Here is a 16,888-nt window from a genome sequence, read left to right as displayed (position 1 = left end):
ATGGCAAACTGATTTAGATAGCTCTCAGCCACCATTTTCTAGAGTCTTATATGATTTTACATACATAATGAGACTCGGACAAAAAGAAAATATTTATTCAAATATCAATTAAAAGATCGCCAAGTCTAAGTGACCGTGTATCCTTGCACTCTAGTGTGGGCTGATTACTAAACCCACTAGACACATTGTAGAGATAAAAACCATTTTCTCCTAACAGAGAAAAAAAAGTCACATCACATTGATAATTAAGTAAGAGACCTGGCAAGCGAGAAAAGCTGCAAGGAGTTAGGACAAATGGCGCCAAAAAGCGATCAAATATCACAACACACAGCCGCCATGACTACTTAGGATTGAACGTGTGTAAAGTCCTCACACGAGGAAAAAAGGCGCCGTCCTTTAAACACAGACAAAATGCTCCTGCAAAGAGTACTCACTTTCTGTCTGCGCTGCTGCCCTGAGATACATACAGTAGAGTTAAGGTGCTACAGATAGTATAGACTATGGCACCAAATCTATTTGCAGAAGCGTAACTATCTGCCGCCATGCAGGGAAAAGTTACATACTTTTAGACAAAGATCGCTAAGTCTGTAAAATACATCACTCGGCTGGTTTACCCAATAAGGTAGACAAGAGAGCCTTTCTATAATAGGAGAAGCAATAATGCTAGAAGTAAAGCAAAGACAAGCTTGCCACCTTCTAACTGCTAAAAGCCACCATTACTCTTACTAAAGAGATTGACATGGACAAAGCATAGCCCCTAATCCTTGCTTGCAGGGAAAAGTACCCATAAAAGGATTAAATATCTTCAGACACCAACTTCGCACATCCTCAATTTACAGAAGCAAAGAGAATGACTGGAGATTATGGGTAAGGGAAGTTGCACTTAACAGCTTTGCTGGGGTGTTCTTTGCCTTCTCCTGCTGGTCAGGAGCTGAATATCCCACTAGTAATTGGAATAACGTTGTGGACTCTCCATGTCATAGGAAAGAAAAGGTCCAGTGGGGGTTAAATTAAAATAGGCTGAGAGCACCAATAAACTACCCAACTCACTCCCCACCATGTAGGCTTTTTCTTCTCTGTCAAGGATATAATCAACTATAGCTGCATTAAATACAATATTGTAAATTACATTATCTTGACAAAGCAGCTGGATAGTTTGTTTCAGTCGGGTTGGGGTATTTATGTTATTTAATAGCCTATATTTGGATTAACATTAAGAAGAATATTTATCTTTTCTGCAAAACATAATGCAGTCCGGTGGTGATTAGTGGTTTTAATTTTTCACCTATTTTTAAAGCAGTTAGTTTTGAATAAAGTTTATTGTTTTTAACTTTTGCAAACTTTTTCAAAAAAACACATGATTTAAAGGAAGTGCTATTAACCTCTTTCCACCGTTAGGACGTACCATGCGGTCCTCACTGGGCTGGGCTTTAGCGCCGTTAGAACGGCATGGAACGTCCTAGCTGTTCTACTGTACTTTAGCAGCTACGGCTTCCTAACTGAAATTGCGGACTGGAGGGCGTACCTAGCGTCATAGGCACTCCCCCCAGACCAATCATTGAAATCCTACGATCGCATGTAAGATTGCGTGAATTCAATTTTTTACTTATTTGTTTACATCAGAACATTGTTCCGATGAAACAAATAAGTACCGGTAGGAAGGGGTTAAAGTATTTCTTTCCAGTCTGAACTTGAATGATCTGTAAATAGTTTTATATATTTTTGTATTTATTTATTTTGAAGCCCTGCTGCAGACAAGTCGACTTTAGATGCAAATTTTTCAGTTATTAACAGTGTGCTGCTGCCTGTTATCAACTCAAGCACTGATGTCATTGGGAGATTTATCATCTATGCTGTGAAAGAAAATTCACCAGGGGTGGCAGCTCTTTAGGTGATGTCACCGGTAGGCGGAACACAGTGACAAAATACACAGAATAGCTGAGGCTTTGTTTTTCCTCCCGACGCCACTGCTAAACCAGCATATTATTATATATGAAAGGGAGCAGCTAAAGTCCTGCATTATTACTCCAGCTCCCACTGCAGGAAAGAACCATAAACAGATTAACAAAGAAAAGAAAAAGAGCCTAAGTTGGAGGAGCTTCCACTATAAAAACAAATCTAAACTCTTATTTAACCCCTTGTGTGCTAGAGAAGGCCATAACCCAAAAGTAACTGCTCTTATTTTATACCTGCGCTGTTGCTGCATGGCTGGGTGTTTAGAGGGATTAAGTTGACATTATCTCCAGAGCAGCAATGTACTACTGAGAGCTAGCTGAGCACATTTGGCAACCAATAAAAATAGGCAGATGTGTGTAGGCAAAAGCAAACAGTAGTGCGTTGCTAACAAAAAGTTTCATTTAAAAGGGTCTTAAATTTGCATACTTTATCCGAAGTCCTTTTAAATAATTAAAAGGGACATAAAACCCAAAACATTTTTATCATGATTCAGATAGAACATTTTAATCAACTTTCCAATTTACTTCTATTATCAAATTTCTTTGTTTTCTTGTTATTCTTAGTTGAAAAGCAGGAAGGTAAGATCAGGAGTGTGCACGTGTCTACAGCACTATATGGCAGTGGTTTCGAAACAACGTTATACATTAGCAAGAGCACTAGATGGCAGCGCAATTTCCTGTCATGAAGTGCCCCAGACGTGCACGCTACCTATCTAGATATCTCATCAACAAAGAACATGAGAACAAAATTGTATTCTCCATCTGAACCATGAAAGAAAATGCTGGGGTTTCATGTCCCTTTAATGTGTTTATGTAAATGGTAGGGTTCACTCATAAGGAAAAATCAGCCATCCAAACCAAAGAGATTATTATCGCTTAAATAAATGTATAAAATGTGCGACATCCAGCAACATTTATATAATGCAGTCTGTCTCAGGGCTGCTATCAAAGATCTTATTTAAAGGGACATGAAACCTAAATTTGTTTTCTCTTTCACGATTCATTTTTAGACCATTTTCCAATTTACTTCTAGCATCAAATTCTCTGTTCTTTTTGTGTCTTTTGCTGAAAAGCATTTGAAACAGAATTGGAAACTTTTTTAAATGGTAAGCTCTGTCTGAAACACAAAAACAAATTATGCTTACCAGATAATGTAATTTCTCTTTCTTACTGTTGGGAAATACTGAACCTGGTCACCAGGAGGCGGCAAAGACACCCCAGCCAAAGGCTTAAATACCTCCGCCACTTCCCCCAGTCATTCTGCCGAGGGAACAAGGAACAGTAGGAGAAATATCAGGGTATAAATGGTGCCAGAAGAAAAATATAATTTAGGGGGCCGCCCATCGGAGAACACGGGCGGGGGCCATGGACTCTCCTTATACAGAAGAAAATGAAATTATCTGGTAAGCATAATTTACGTTTTCCTTCTTAATATAAGAAGAGTCCACAGCTTCATTCCTTCCTGTTGGGAAACTTATACCCAAGCTCTAGAGGACACTAAATGATAACGGGAGGGACAAAAAGAGAGGTGGACCCTAATCTGAGGGCACCACAGTCTGCAAAACCTCTATCCCGAAAACTGCTTCATCTGAATCAAAAACATTAAACTTGTAAAATTTAGAAAAAAAAAGTATGTAAGGAGGACCAGGTAGCCGCCTTACAAATCTGATCCATAGAGGCCTCATTCTTAAAGGCCCAAGAGGAAGCCACTGCTCTAGTAGAATGAGCAGTAATTCTCTGAGGAGACTTATGTCCTGCTGTCTCATAAGCTAAGCGGATAACACTCCTTAACCAAAAAGACAAGGGAGTCGAAAGACATTCTGCCATTTACGTTCCAGGCAACAAACAAGGGAGGAGTTTGTCTAAAATCCTTAGTAGCCTGAAGATAGAACTACAAGGCTCGAACTACGTCCAAATTATGAAGCAAACGTTCCTTCAAAGTAGAAGGATTAGGACACAAGGAAGGAACCACAATCTCTTGATTGATGTTGCGGTCTTACATGACCTTAAGAAGAAACACTAACTTAGTATGTAGGACAGCCTTAACAGAATGGAACACCAGGATAACAACTTAATGTCAATTTCATACATAGGCTCAACAGGAGCCTGCTGCAAAACTTTAAGAACAAGATTCAGACTCCAAGGAGGAGCCTTAGATCTGAACACGGGTATGATCATAATTTAGAGCCTTAAAAGACTGTACCATCTGGAAGCTCCGAGAGCCTCTTGTGCAGTAAAACAGACAGGGCCGAAATCTGTCCCCTCAGGGAACTGGCAGAAAGAGCCTTCTCCAGTCCATCCTGGAGAAACGATAGGATCCTGGCAACCTTATGCCAGGGAAATCCACGCTATTCACACCAGAATAAATAGTTTATCCACCTTATAATAGATGCGAAGAGTAACCGGCTTACGAGCTTGAAAAACCTCTCTTGTCTAGGACTAAGCGTGCATTCTCCAAGCAGTCAGTCTCAGAGAATCTAGATTTGGATGAAAAAAACAGAACAAAAACCTTGTTCCAGCAGATCCCTGCGACAAAGTAATTTCCATGGAGAAAAAGAGGACATCCCCACCAGATTCGCAAACCACATCCTTCGCTGCCACAATGGAGCAATCAGTCACTGAGGCCTGCTCCTGCTTGATGCGGGTCACTACTCGAGGAAGGAGTGGTAACATCAGGAAAAGGTAGATTAGACTGAACCTCCAAGGCACCGCTAATGCATCTATTAGCTCCGCAAGAGGATCCCTGGACCTCTAACCATATCTGGGTAGCTTGGCATTGAGATCTATCTCCGACGTCTCCCACCTGATGCATATCTCCGCAAACACTTCGGGATGGAGAGACCAATCCCCCGGAAGAAAGGATGGTCTGCTGATAAAATCCGCTTCCCAGTTGTCCACACCCGGAATGTGGATCGCTGACAGCAAACACAGCTGTGGGCCTCCGCCCACTCCAGAATCTGAGATACTTCCCTCATTGCTAGGGAGATTCTCGTTCCCACCTGATGGTTCCTGTAAGCAACAGAGGTTATATTGTCTGATAATAAACCGGGACGAACCCAGAAAAGGCCAAGCCTTCAGAGCATTGAAGATTGCTCGAAGTTCCAGAATGTTGATCGGGAGGGAGCGTTCCTCCTGAGACCACAGCCCCTGTGCCTTCTTGTCACCCCAAAACAGCTCCCCATCCTGATAGACTCTCATCCGTAGTCATAATCTCCCAGGATGGTCTTAGAAAGGATGTCCCTAGGGACAGATCTGGACGGAGCCACCAAGAGAGCGATTCTCTCAATCTGAGACAGATCTGAATGATCGCCGTTCCACTGCCTCAGCATGCACAGTTGTAACGGTCTGAGACGGAACCTGGCAAAGGGAATTGTGTCCATGCTGGACACCATGAGACCAATTACCTCCATACACTGAGCCACAGATGGCCTTAAGGAGGTCCGGAGGACAAGACATGCCGAAGCTAGCTTGCAACATCTAGTCTGTTAGAAATATCCTCATGATATGGAGTCTATTATAGTACCCAGGAATTCTACTCTGGTGCTTGGAATAAGAGAACTCTTTTCTAAGTTTATCTTCTCTCCTTCAATCTCATGGATGGAAGAGATACCGAACGGTCCTCCGCCAGACAAAAAGATGGTGCTTGTACCAGAAAATCTTCAAAGTAGGGAGCTACTGCGATACCCCGGGTTCCGGCAACAGATAGAAGAGCCCCTAGAACCTTAGTAAAAATTATTGGAGCAGTAGCTAGACCAAACGGAAGTGCAATGAACTAAAAGTGCTGGTCCAGGAACGCAAACCTTAGGAACTGGAAGTGATCCCTCTTGATTGGAACGTGAAGGTAAGCATCCTTCAGATCTATAGTGGTCATGAACTGTCCTTCCTGAACTAGAGGAAGGATGGACCTTATTGTCTCCATATTGAAATTTATTTAAAGGGACACTGTACCCAAAATTTTTCTTTTGTGATTCAGATTGAGCATGACATTTTAAGCAACTTTCTAATTTACTCCTATTAAATTTTCTTCATTCTCTTGGTATCTTTATTTGAAATGCAAGAATGTAAGTTTAGATGCCGGCCCATTGTTCGTGAACAACCTGGGTTGTCCTTGCCGATTGGTGGATAGAGTACTGAAACCAAAAAAAAGCTTAGATGCCTTCTTTTTCAAATAATGATAGCAAGAGAACGAAGAAAAAATAATAGGAGTAAATTAGAAAGTTGCTTAAAATTGCATGCTCTATCTGAATCACAAAAGAAAAAATTTGGGTTCAGTGTCCCTTTAAGCACTTTAGGTCTAGAATCGGACGGAAAGTTTCCTCCTTCTTTGGGACCACGAACAGGTTTGAAGAGTATCCCAAACCTCTTTCTGGAACAGGGACAATGACTCCTAAGGAGGACAGATCCCGCACGCACCCCAGAAAGGCTTCCCTTTTTTCTGGCTTTGAAGACGGGCTTGAGAGGAGGAAACTGCCCTTGAGTGGTTGAGATTTGAAACCTATCTTGTATCCCTGAGCTATGGATCCTGCACGTCCCTGAACCAAAAGTCTGAAAACAGCGACAGTCTGCCCCCCTACACGATCCAGCGCCGGTTTGGGGGCCGCCCTTGCCAAATTGGATTTAAATTCAGCTTCCAAGTACTCTTGGCTTGCTCGGGCTTAGAGGACGACTGTTGAAGTTGGAATTTCTCAGAACGAAAAGGAAAATTAGAGCCTTGTCCCTTAGACAAGTTCTTTTTATCCTGCGGTAGGAAGGCACCCTTGCCCCCTATAACCGTGGAGGCCTGGACCAAATAAAATATTTCCCTTAAAAAGGGAAAGGAGTCTAGACTTAGAAGTCATATCCGCAGACCAGGATTTCAGCCAGAGCGCTGACGGGTCTGCACTGAAAAAAACAGAAACCTTAGCATTTAGGCGAATGATCTGCACGTTTGCATCACAGATAAAAGAATTAGCAATTCTCAAGGCCTTAATTCTTTCCTGGATAACGTTGAGGGGACCCTCCACCTTTATCAATTCCACTAAGGAGTCGCACCAGTAGGCCGCAGCTCCAGCAAACGAGGCAACAGTCGCAGCCGGTTGAAAAAAGAATCACGTATGTTGAAACATTTTCTGAGAAAAGTTTCCATCTTCTTATCCATCGGCTCTCTGAACGACGAGCTTTTCTCAAGTGGGATAGTAGAACGCTTGGCCAGTGTGGAGATAGCCCCATCCACCTTAGGGATTGAACCCCACAAATCCGGGACCGGGAATAATTTTTTTAAAAGATGACAAAGGGGAAAAGGAAGATCCAATTCTATCCCACTCGTTCTTAATAATGTTCGCCATTTTTACAGGTACAGGAAAAGATAGCGGCACAAACCTGTCCTCGTAAACTCTGTCTAATTTAGGGATCAAAGGTTCATCAGGCAACTTGGCCTCTGGAACCTCTAATATAGACAGAACCTCCTTTAGAAGAAAACTTAAGTGTTCAATCCTAAATCTAAAGGCAGGTTCCTCTGCAGCAGGAGGCCTAGAGGTAGCAGACTCCGACCCAGAAAGTTCACCCTCTGAAGACTCAGAGTGTGACCCATCCTTGGATAATTGAAAAACAGATAAATCCAATAAATCACTTGATGACCCCTGGACAGGAGAGCTATGTTTAACCTTTCGCTTGCGAGGGCGAGGTAACGCACGAAGGGCCTCAGACACCGCCGTTATTAACTGCGCAGTAAAGTCTGATTGTAAAAGGCTCCCTCCAGATGGAGGATCAGGCGTGCTATGGGAAGCTGCATGTGATGAGGGGGATGACTGATGGGTATGCACCTCACAGGACAGCAAGTCCTCAGGAGGTTGACAGCTCAGTGGTACTAAAGGGGTTAACCTTCTTAGACCTAATAACTTTGTCGAGGCATGTGGAACAAAGTTGAGAGGGCGGGCATACCAAGGCCTCCACACAATATAAAAACAGGTATTACTATTTGGAATAGAGGGAGTACCCTCAAGAATCAGAATCCTCCATAGCTTAAGCTAATGACAGTAGGACACAGAATAAAACAAAATTTTTATTTCTCACAAAAACGGCACCTTTATACTCCCAATGGCTGGGGTACTCAGCACCTCCTGGACTCAGATAAAACAGAGAAAAGGTGTCTTTTCTGACAGCTAGCTCAGTCAGGAAAGAGGAAATGAAAGTGTGACCACTCCCGGTCACGTGGTGCGCAAGGCAGGGCCGCCCCTGCTATGAGAAAAAGCACGCCAAGCTAAAAAGCTGCGCAGCGTTCAAAGTGAAAATAAAAACCTGTGTGTTCCAGCCACATAACAGACTATGAGCCCAATAAAAACTCACACATAAAGCAGCATAAAATCAAAAGCATCACATTTGATTTATCCCCACTGCTCAATAACCCCCCTCAGGAGATATTAACCCATGATTCTATTAAGTTAAGAGTCACACTGTGACCCTGTCTTCTAGTGTTTTCAACATATGTAAAAAATTAAACGATCTTACCAGAATCCATGCTGTGAAACACAGCCTCTCAAGTGTAACAGTCTTGTTGCATCGCTCCTGACATGTACTTGAATGAAGTAAACAAGCAGGCAGTGAAACTTGTCAACACCGAGATGGGTTCGCAGAAAAACTCTCCCTGCATATCCAGACTCTAACTTTTGTCAATGCTCTCACTGAGAGGATGACAAGACTACTTAAAACTCCAGTCCTATATCAAAGGGCAGATACCCCTCCTAAGGAACTACTCTGAAATCTTCTGACACTTCTCTGCCATCCTCCTGTGATGGAAGGCAAAGAATAACTGGGGGAAGTGGGGGTGTATTTGAGCCTTTGGCTGGGGTGTCTTTGCCTCCTCCTGGTTCAATATTTCCCAACAGTAAGGAATGAAGCAGTGTACTCTCCTTATATTAAGAAGGAAAGAAAGGTTTGGGATTCATATCCCTTCAAATACCATTTTGTTGAAATTATTGTGTCAGAAGTAGATTGGGCTAACATTGTCTTTGGGATCAGTACATTTTTTAAAAAAAAAATTCCACACTCCTGTAGTGACATAAAAGACTGAAGTTGTAATACAATTGGCAGTGAATGATTATTATAATTAATCATTGTCTTTTCATAGCCACATAATACCAGATACAAATTCAAGCACTTTTTTGTGAGAAGGTAGTTTATTTTGCAAGTCTGTGCACACTGCTCACTCTCAGTGTCTATTGGTAGACAGATTTACCACCACAAGCATAAAACCAGCAGCAATTGGGTAACAAGGAACGGTTAATTTAACTAATAATAAATCCAAATGACAAATCTGTATTTTATGCATAATGCAAATTTATGTACGATAATGACAAATACACCTTTTATTCCTTCTGTTTTTATTTTATCTACCACCCCCCCCCACCCCACATCTGCTCATTTTATTTGTCCAACCTCCCATCCAATTGGCGGCTCTGCAACATTCCCCCCCCCCCCCCTTCTTAAAGAAACATAATACTTATATGCTACACTGCAAAAAGCTGACAGGAAAATATCACCTGAACATCTCTATGTAAGAAAGGAAGAGATTTTACCTCACAATTTCCCCAGCTCACCAGAGTAATTTCTTTGTAATAAAAAATTTAAAAAAAAAAAAAAAGAATTAAACAGCAGCCAATCAGCATCAGCAGTGCTGAGGTCTATCTCTTTTACTGTGACCTCATGATATTTCATAGTAAATTTCCTTAAACTGAATAGGGAAATTTTGTGTGTGCGCATGAGGCGCGCTCCCTTGCATGTCCCAGGACAGACATACCGATTTGCTGCTTAAAGTCCTTTACAATGGCGTGTAAATACTTAGGACATTGAGGTAAAATATCTTTTACATAGGGACGTTCAGGTGATATTTTCTAGTCAGCTTTTTACAGCTATGATACGTCACTTTCAAGTGCTTCAACATTTGGGTATCATGTCCCTTCAGCGAGCTGAATGGGTGGGAAGTTTAAGTCACCTCAGGGGGGGGGGGGGGGAAACATTAATAAAGTTAGCAGGCTGAGGTAGGGGGGGTTAAAAAAAAAAATAAAAAAAATTCAGAACGAATAAAAAAAGGCATCTGCCATTATCATACATATATTTACATTGATCATTATACATAAAAGATACAGATTTGCATTTATGATTAGTTAAATTTACTATAATTTGAAGTTGATTTTGTTTATTTTGGTTTATTATATCTTAAGAAATCTCTAAGGCATCATTTGAAAAATATGTTTTCAGAAGCAACAATTTATTTCTGCCCCAAATAAGTGTTTTGCAGGATTGACACCTTAAGATTAATGAAGTTAGATAAACATACTTGTTGCAGTTTTGGAGATTATTCTTGAGAACATCATAATCGGTGTTGAAGAGAGGGCCACTGTCCTTTAGCGTGGCTTTCTGGACGCTGTACACATGCACATTTGCCACTAGTTTAAGTCTTGCTTTTGTTGCTATGATAGAGAAAAAAAAAAAAAAAAAAAGACTATTGATACAAGTACACAGAAAAGCTAACACACAGCACTGCAGCAGCCTTTAGCTAAAATATTACAACTCTTTATTCCCATTAAGATTAAACTTATGTAGCACTATAAAAAGAAAATGCATTGCACCTAAAAACTATTGCAAATCACTATTTTCCAAACATGTCAGCAAATAGATCTGTGCTCCATAGAACAAATGCATTCATACAAATAAAACTGGTTGCATGGTTATGTTGTTTATATAGAATGTTGTCATTTTCTTTATAAATTCCTAAATGATTGCACATTACAAAACATTCTGCTCGTGTTCCATATGAGCTGCTACGGTGTGTAACATATGCAACAGTATACAGATTGTGGGCTCCCAGCTTTTGTACGTTTCAGTGAGAAATGAAACTAGAGACATAAGGCAAGACAATGGGGAATCACAGTGAAACATACAATGTGTTTAGCAAGTTTACATTCTCACCCAGACTAGGAAGGAAATGATTCGGTTTATATTAACATACTATAGATTTTTAAACTAAAGCCAAAATAAAAAAATATGTAAAAGAAAATATGTTCAATTTCCTATAGCTAAATGCAGGATAACGTTGTTTTTACCCCCACATTATGGCTGTATGCCGCGAGAGTGCAGGGTGTAACGTTACATTACATGAACCCATAAACGAAGGACTTCGGGAGAGAGATGATAGAGGAGAGAGAGATGATAGAGGAGAGATATATATACATATACATATATAGTATTTAAAACTCTAATTAACAAGTTGTTGTAGTGTTGCACCGAAATGAAAATTCTGGACCGAAACCGAATCCAAAAATCCGGGATGCACTTGGCCGAAAACCAAAACGGATACCGAAAATGTATTTTTTCAAATTAATCTTTTTTATTTTATTGCATAATAAGAGCCAATAAAAAGCTCACCCTTTTATTGAAAGTAACACACTAAAATTGGACAAAAATATCTTAAAATAATAATATGCTACACAATAATTTTACCAAGAAAAAAAAAAAAAAAAAAAGCAGGCAAAAAAATAATGCCATTTTTGGCCAAAATGTTTCTGCAACCAAAATTTTGGTGCATCCCTACTTAAATCAATTATAAATATCAATATACTGTATTATTCTTAATTTAGTTCTATGTAACAGAATCATATTTAACAGTTTTTTTTTTTTTACCAATTATCCAAATAAAGTATAGTCCTAGAAAACTCATTATATGCAGAACAGTAAGTCAAGTTATAAACTTAAACAGCAGCTCTAGGCTAGCATCAAATTTGAAACGTGCTATACAATAATTTTACCGAAAATAGCAGGCAAAAAAAAACGAAAAACGAAATAGCCAAAAATGCAATTTTCGGCCGAAACTTTCTGCGGCCGAAATTTCGGAGCATCCCTAAGTTGTTGCCTTTGAATATATAGTTTAAAATGATTTCAGTTAGATTGTTACAATTTGTATCAGCACAACAAAAAGCAAACGAAAACACACACACACACATATATATATATATATATATATATATATATCCATCCAAACACACACACCACTTTGCCTTGCTAGGATCAGTTCTTTTTGCTTACCTTCCAGCCTCTCTTCCTTTACTACAGCCACCTTGTGGAACTGAAAGAACAGTTGTCTGTTAAATATACTGAAAATAAAATTAGCAGTAAACAATCACAAAGTTTTACAGACATTTATTAATGTAAAGTACTGATTTAATAAGAGGGTTCTTTTTAATCACTTGACTGCAATACAAAGCAATGTGTTGTGCAGCCCCTTCTGGTAATCAAGAGGTTACAAGTTATACATAGCTGGCAAGTGAATACTCACAGGGTAGCCATTCTGAATAAATTCCCCGGTCACAAGGTAGGTGACGTGCACCTGTGCGCTTATATTCTCTTTCCGCTTCCTTGTGACATAATCATACAGCATCCTGGAAAACCACAAAAAACAGAGATAAGCAAAGACCCCCCCAAAAAAACACAAAGCTCATCAAAAAGTATGCAACAAATGCCAGGGTGCTTTCCTTATGCAACAGCATACAGTGAGCTTCCCAGCTTTTGTGCACTTCTATCAGAAATTAAATACAAAATTAACAAAAGATAGCGGATATGTTTGTGGAATAAGAATAGTAGAAACTAAAATACATGCACATTTTGACATTTAAGACAGAGCTTTACATATTTACTTTAAACACCAGGCAAAAAAAAATATATAACAATTCAAGAGTATTCTTTGTATTGAGCTATAGTTTGTAACATAGGTGTAGAATTGGCACATGCTTGTGTACAGGAATATTTTATCATTAGCATGCTCCTCAAAGGTAAGAGTTATTTATTTGCTATTTATTAAATTAGGCTTCCCAATAAAGAAATAAAATGCAATTATTTTTTATTGGCTTTATTACAATATAAATTAGGTGCAGCTGTGATTCATAGAAATATATATTTATTTTTTTTTAAATCCTGATGCAAATCTCACACTAGTTGTGTTCCATACTTACTGTTTCGCTTGATTGACGTGGACACCCAGATTGTGGCTCAGCCATTTGTAGGTCACCTGCAGTAACAAATATCGACATTAAACAGTGCAAACGTATTATATGTTCTGTAACAGGTTTGCAGCCATATTGCATCAACTCACTTTCTACTGGTTCATTCCTTTCCTCTGTTGTGGAACCTAAATATATATTTCTATGTCTACGTATAAGTTCAGGAGTGTGGCGTCTGCCTTGCTAAAGCACTGGCATCTTGAGGTTTATATAAAAATATTGTTCTTTGGATTATTTCCAAAATGTGCTCACTGACCCAGAGAGTAAAAAACAAGGCAAATGCCCACCAGATTAGAAAATTGATCTCTGTAGACTTCAAATCGAAGAGGTAACATGCATGTTACAACCCAGACAGCAAAAGAGAATGCTATAATGTAGAACTGCAACAACTAATCGTCATAATCGATTATGAAAACAGTTGTCAACGAATCTCATAATCGATTAGTTGGTTTGCAATTAGTTGGTCTGTGCACAACACCAGCTGCTTCATTCCAATGAACTCCTGCATATGGTATTGTGTTTTATGGTTATGTCCTTAGCCTAAAGGACGTCTACTTTTCACTTTTTTAGGACAGTATAAGTTTACAACTACCCCTGGCTTATGTGCAACCCAGATATAATAGTCATCATTTGGATTGTTTATATTAAATCTGGTGATTTGGAACTATGCTTTTCATGATATAGTGCCAAGCTTGTTGATTACACCTTGCCCCTAGATTGATGGGAGTTATTTAACTTGATGTGCACTTTTATCTGTTTGCACAATTATTAGCGTATTGCTTGCTATTGCTGATTATATGTACTGTATAAATAAATGTGTACGGCTTTGTCCTGTTATTGATATACAGTCCTTAGCGCTTCTGATTTTGTTTTGTATTGTTTTTTTATATTTTTAATAAATTGTGATATGTACCAGATTCAACCTTTATAAGTATATATTCGTTATTTTTAGAGCGGACTAGATATTTCCCCTAACCTTATAGCTGGTTATTTACCACTGCATATAGATATTCAAGATATTTTTATGTTAGAATGAAGTCAAGGGTTACTTTATTGAGAGGCCCCTTGCCAAGGTAGAAAACACTTAGCATTGATGAAGAGCTAACAAAGATAAATATCCCACTTTGGCGAAATTGGCAAAACCCTACTTATACACCTCAACAGCCTTTTCTCTGCTGTAGGAAATATATCTGCAAACAGAGAACCAGCCTTAGCCAGAAGCATGTGGACATGTTGAGATTTTTGCATTTCAATGCAAAGTTTCTGAAAGAGTGAATAACAGAATGTTATTAACAGTGATAGTCTAACTCTTTCTAGTTCTACCTCTTTTCAAACAGTTTGTGGTTTTGTTTTGTTTAATTATAAAACTGTGCTCTGCTGCTTAAAAATGGAAGAAACAGTTGTGTTAATGTAAAGTTTTAGTCTGAAGTTTATATTTGTAACACTCATTCTGTGGATTTTATTTAAAACATAGAAAACTATTATTGATTCTCTTTTTATCCGATTAATCGATTATAAAAATAATCGTTAGTTGCAGTCCTACTATAATGTGGTAGGGCCCTTTATATTCCACTATTGCTTATATGTAACTGTGTTTAATACCTGCAAAACAGGTTATATGGACAATAAAAACAAAACAAATGCAAGATAGGAGTCGTCAAATATCAGCCTGAGAACTATATAATAATGCAGATGGATTTCGTTAAGTTAGTGGCTGAATGGGACAATAAAGTCTAAATAAAATGCAGACAGCATGCAACGTTAAACAACTTTCTTCTATTGTCAGTAATACAATTTGCTTTGTTCTCCTGGAGCTTGCAGATGTATTTAGCACTCTATGACAGCAGTGTTGGCAACAAGGTTTGTAGCGAAGTTATACAAAGATGCAAATACTGCTGCCATAGAGTTCTACACGTGCACACTCCTGAGCTCTTATGAGCCTACCTAGGGTCCCAGAGGCAAAATGTTTTTCACTTTCTGCGATGACATCTCAGATCACAGCATGTTCTGCCTTGGGGCCTAGGGTTACTATTCAACAAAAGGATCAACGATGCTTGATGAATACTGACTGCAGGTTCTCTTGTGAGAACCTGCAGTCGTAGCGAGGCGAAGTGCTTGATAAATCGTGTCCATAGTGTTTGTTATTTCTTTTGTGGGATGTATCCTAACCCTTTCCTGATGGGACAAATTTTTCTACACCGGAACAAAATTTCAATGTTAACAAATTGAAATCGCAAAATCGTGTATAGGATGATGATTTCAATGATGGGGTCGGGGGGGTGTACCTATGACGCTAGGCATGTCCTCCACGCCATGATCCCATTGAAAAAGCGCCACTGGCTTCAGTAGAGCCAAACGGCTAGGTTATTCCATGCTGTCCTAACGGCCAGCACAGTTAGGACGGCAGAGAACATCCTAGCAGTGGGAAGGGGTTAAGAAGTACTTAAAATATTGTAACAGATATAAACTATAAACAGATATAGCAGATCATTGGTTCTAGATGGGTCACCAGACTAAGCATACAGGTGCCTATAAAAAGGTATCAGGTACTGGATACAGGTCACCTAAGCTAACAGAGACAACTACCACAGATGTACTGGAATAATTACAGTCCAAGTAAACTCAGACCAGCACATACACCTGTGAGCAGGGAATCAAGAGCTACTGCCAAGTTCCAATCCAAGTAATACAGCAAATAAAAAGGAAATTCCCATAGATAAAATCCCTTTATTCCATCAAGTATGGGGATACAGAAACACAAGGTTTCGGGGGTGTTCCCCTTTATCATGTGATCACATCAATTAGGGGAACACCCCTGAAGCCTTGTGTATCTGTATCCCCATACTTGATGGAATAAAGGGATTTTATCTATTAGAATTTCCTCTCTTTATTTACTGTACCAGAATAGGACAGCCTACATTTTATCATTTATGTATGATGCATTTACACATCAATATTAAACACTTATTGCATGATCAGATAGGAGCAGCAATTTTAAGAAGCTTTATAATGGGCTCCTATTATCCAAATTTCCTTGTGCTCTTTGTATCTTTATTTTAAAAAGCAGGAATATAATCTTAGGATCCAGACCATTTTTGGTTCAGGGAAAAAAAATGTGGGTTTAATATCCCTTTAATGTTGGAAACAGTATTTTTTTCTATAATGCTGTCTTTAACATCTATTTAAAAATGTATTAATGCTGAATAACCATAAATATTAATTGTAAGGCTTTTCCCTTTCCACCAATGAAGTTGAGAAAGCTGTACCTAGCAGCCATTGTAGAATTAGCTCCTTCTAGTATCAAAAAAGTGTTTATACAAAAGCCTATTAAACTGTTATGATAGGTTTGACTGTGTCCCTTTATTGTCACTGTACATCACCTGTCCGTCAACCTCTGTGTCTATTTTTAACCCTTCCCTGACTTTCAGGTTAACCCCTCCGTTGCCGGTAATAGTGCTACACACATCAGCCTTGAGGTCCCCAGCATCCCTCACTCACTATCTTGTTCTGGTCCGTCACCAGCTCATCAATATTCTCAAGATACAGCTCATCCATTGCTGTAAGTAGAACTACAGACACCGGGTCGATACCCCGGAGTGACGTCCCGTCATACACAGCGCTATTCTCGGTACGATTTCTCCAAGCTCGCGCTCGGCCAGTTTTCGCGCCGGTGCAAACACTGACAGTACTATCAAGCTGCGCGTGCGCTCAAGACTCGGCGATTCCCATTGGCTGAAAAGTTTTACGGCCTTCGCGTCTATCCAATGAGTGTATAGATGTACGCACGTGTAGGGAAGTAGGACACGCCCTTTCCGTTGTGTTTATGTCAGTTTGGGCCTCAGTCGTCTGCACTCTGCATAGTGCCTCACAGTGCGCATGCTCAGTCTGTACGCTGAATTTTCG

At 39.5% G+C, this 16,888-nt stretch overlaps 1 protein-coding gene across 1 annotated transcript in view; it reads right to left on the bottom strand.

The window, feature by feature from the left end:
• The window catches only part of POLD3 (DNA polymerase delta 3, accessory subunit), a 52,115-nt gene extending 35,440 nt beyond the window's left edge, over positions 1-16,675 (bottom strand). Inside the window, exons 1-5 of the mRNA XM_053708756.1 lie at positions 16,484-16,675; positions 12,938-12,993; positions 12,265-12,367; positions 12,015-12,054; positions 10,270-10,402 (exon numbers count right to left, since the gene is read on the bottom strand). Of these exons, the coding sequence (XP_053564731.1) occupies positions 10,270-10,402; positions 12,015-12,054; positions 12,265-12,367; positions 12,938-12,993; positions 16,484-16,540 (389 nt within the window). The 5' untranslated portion in view covers positions 16,541-16,675. The remainder of the gene's footprint in view (positions 1-10,269; positions 10,403-12,014; positions 12,055-12,264; positions 12,368-12,937; positions 12,994-16,483) is intronic.
• Between the last annotated feature and the right edge of the window lie 213 nt (positions 16,676-16,888).

This window comes from Bombina bombina, chromosome 3 (genome assembly GCF_027579735.1).
Source record: "Bombina bombina isolate aBomBom1 chromosome 3, aBomBom1.pri, whole genome shotgun sequence".
Lineage (NCBI taxonomy): Eukaryota > Metazoa > Chordata > Amphibia > Anura > Bombinatoridae > Bombina > Bombina bombina.
This window is presented reverse-complemented; position numbering and strand designations above follow the sequence as displayed.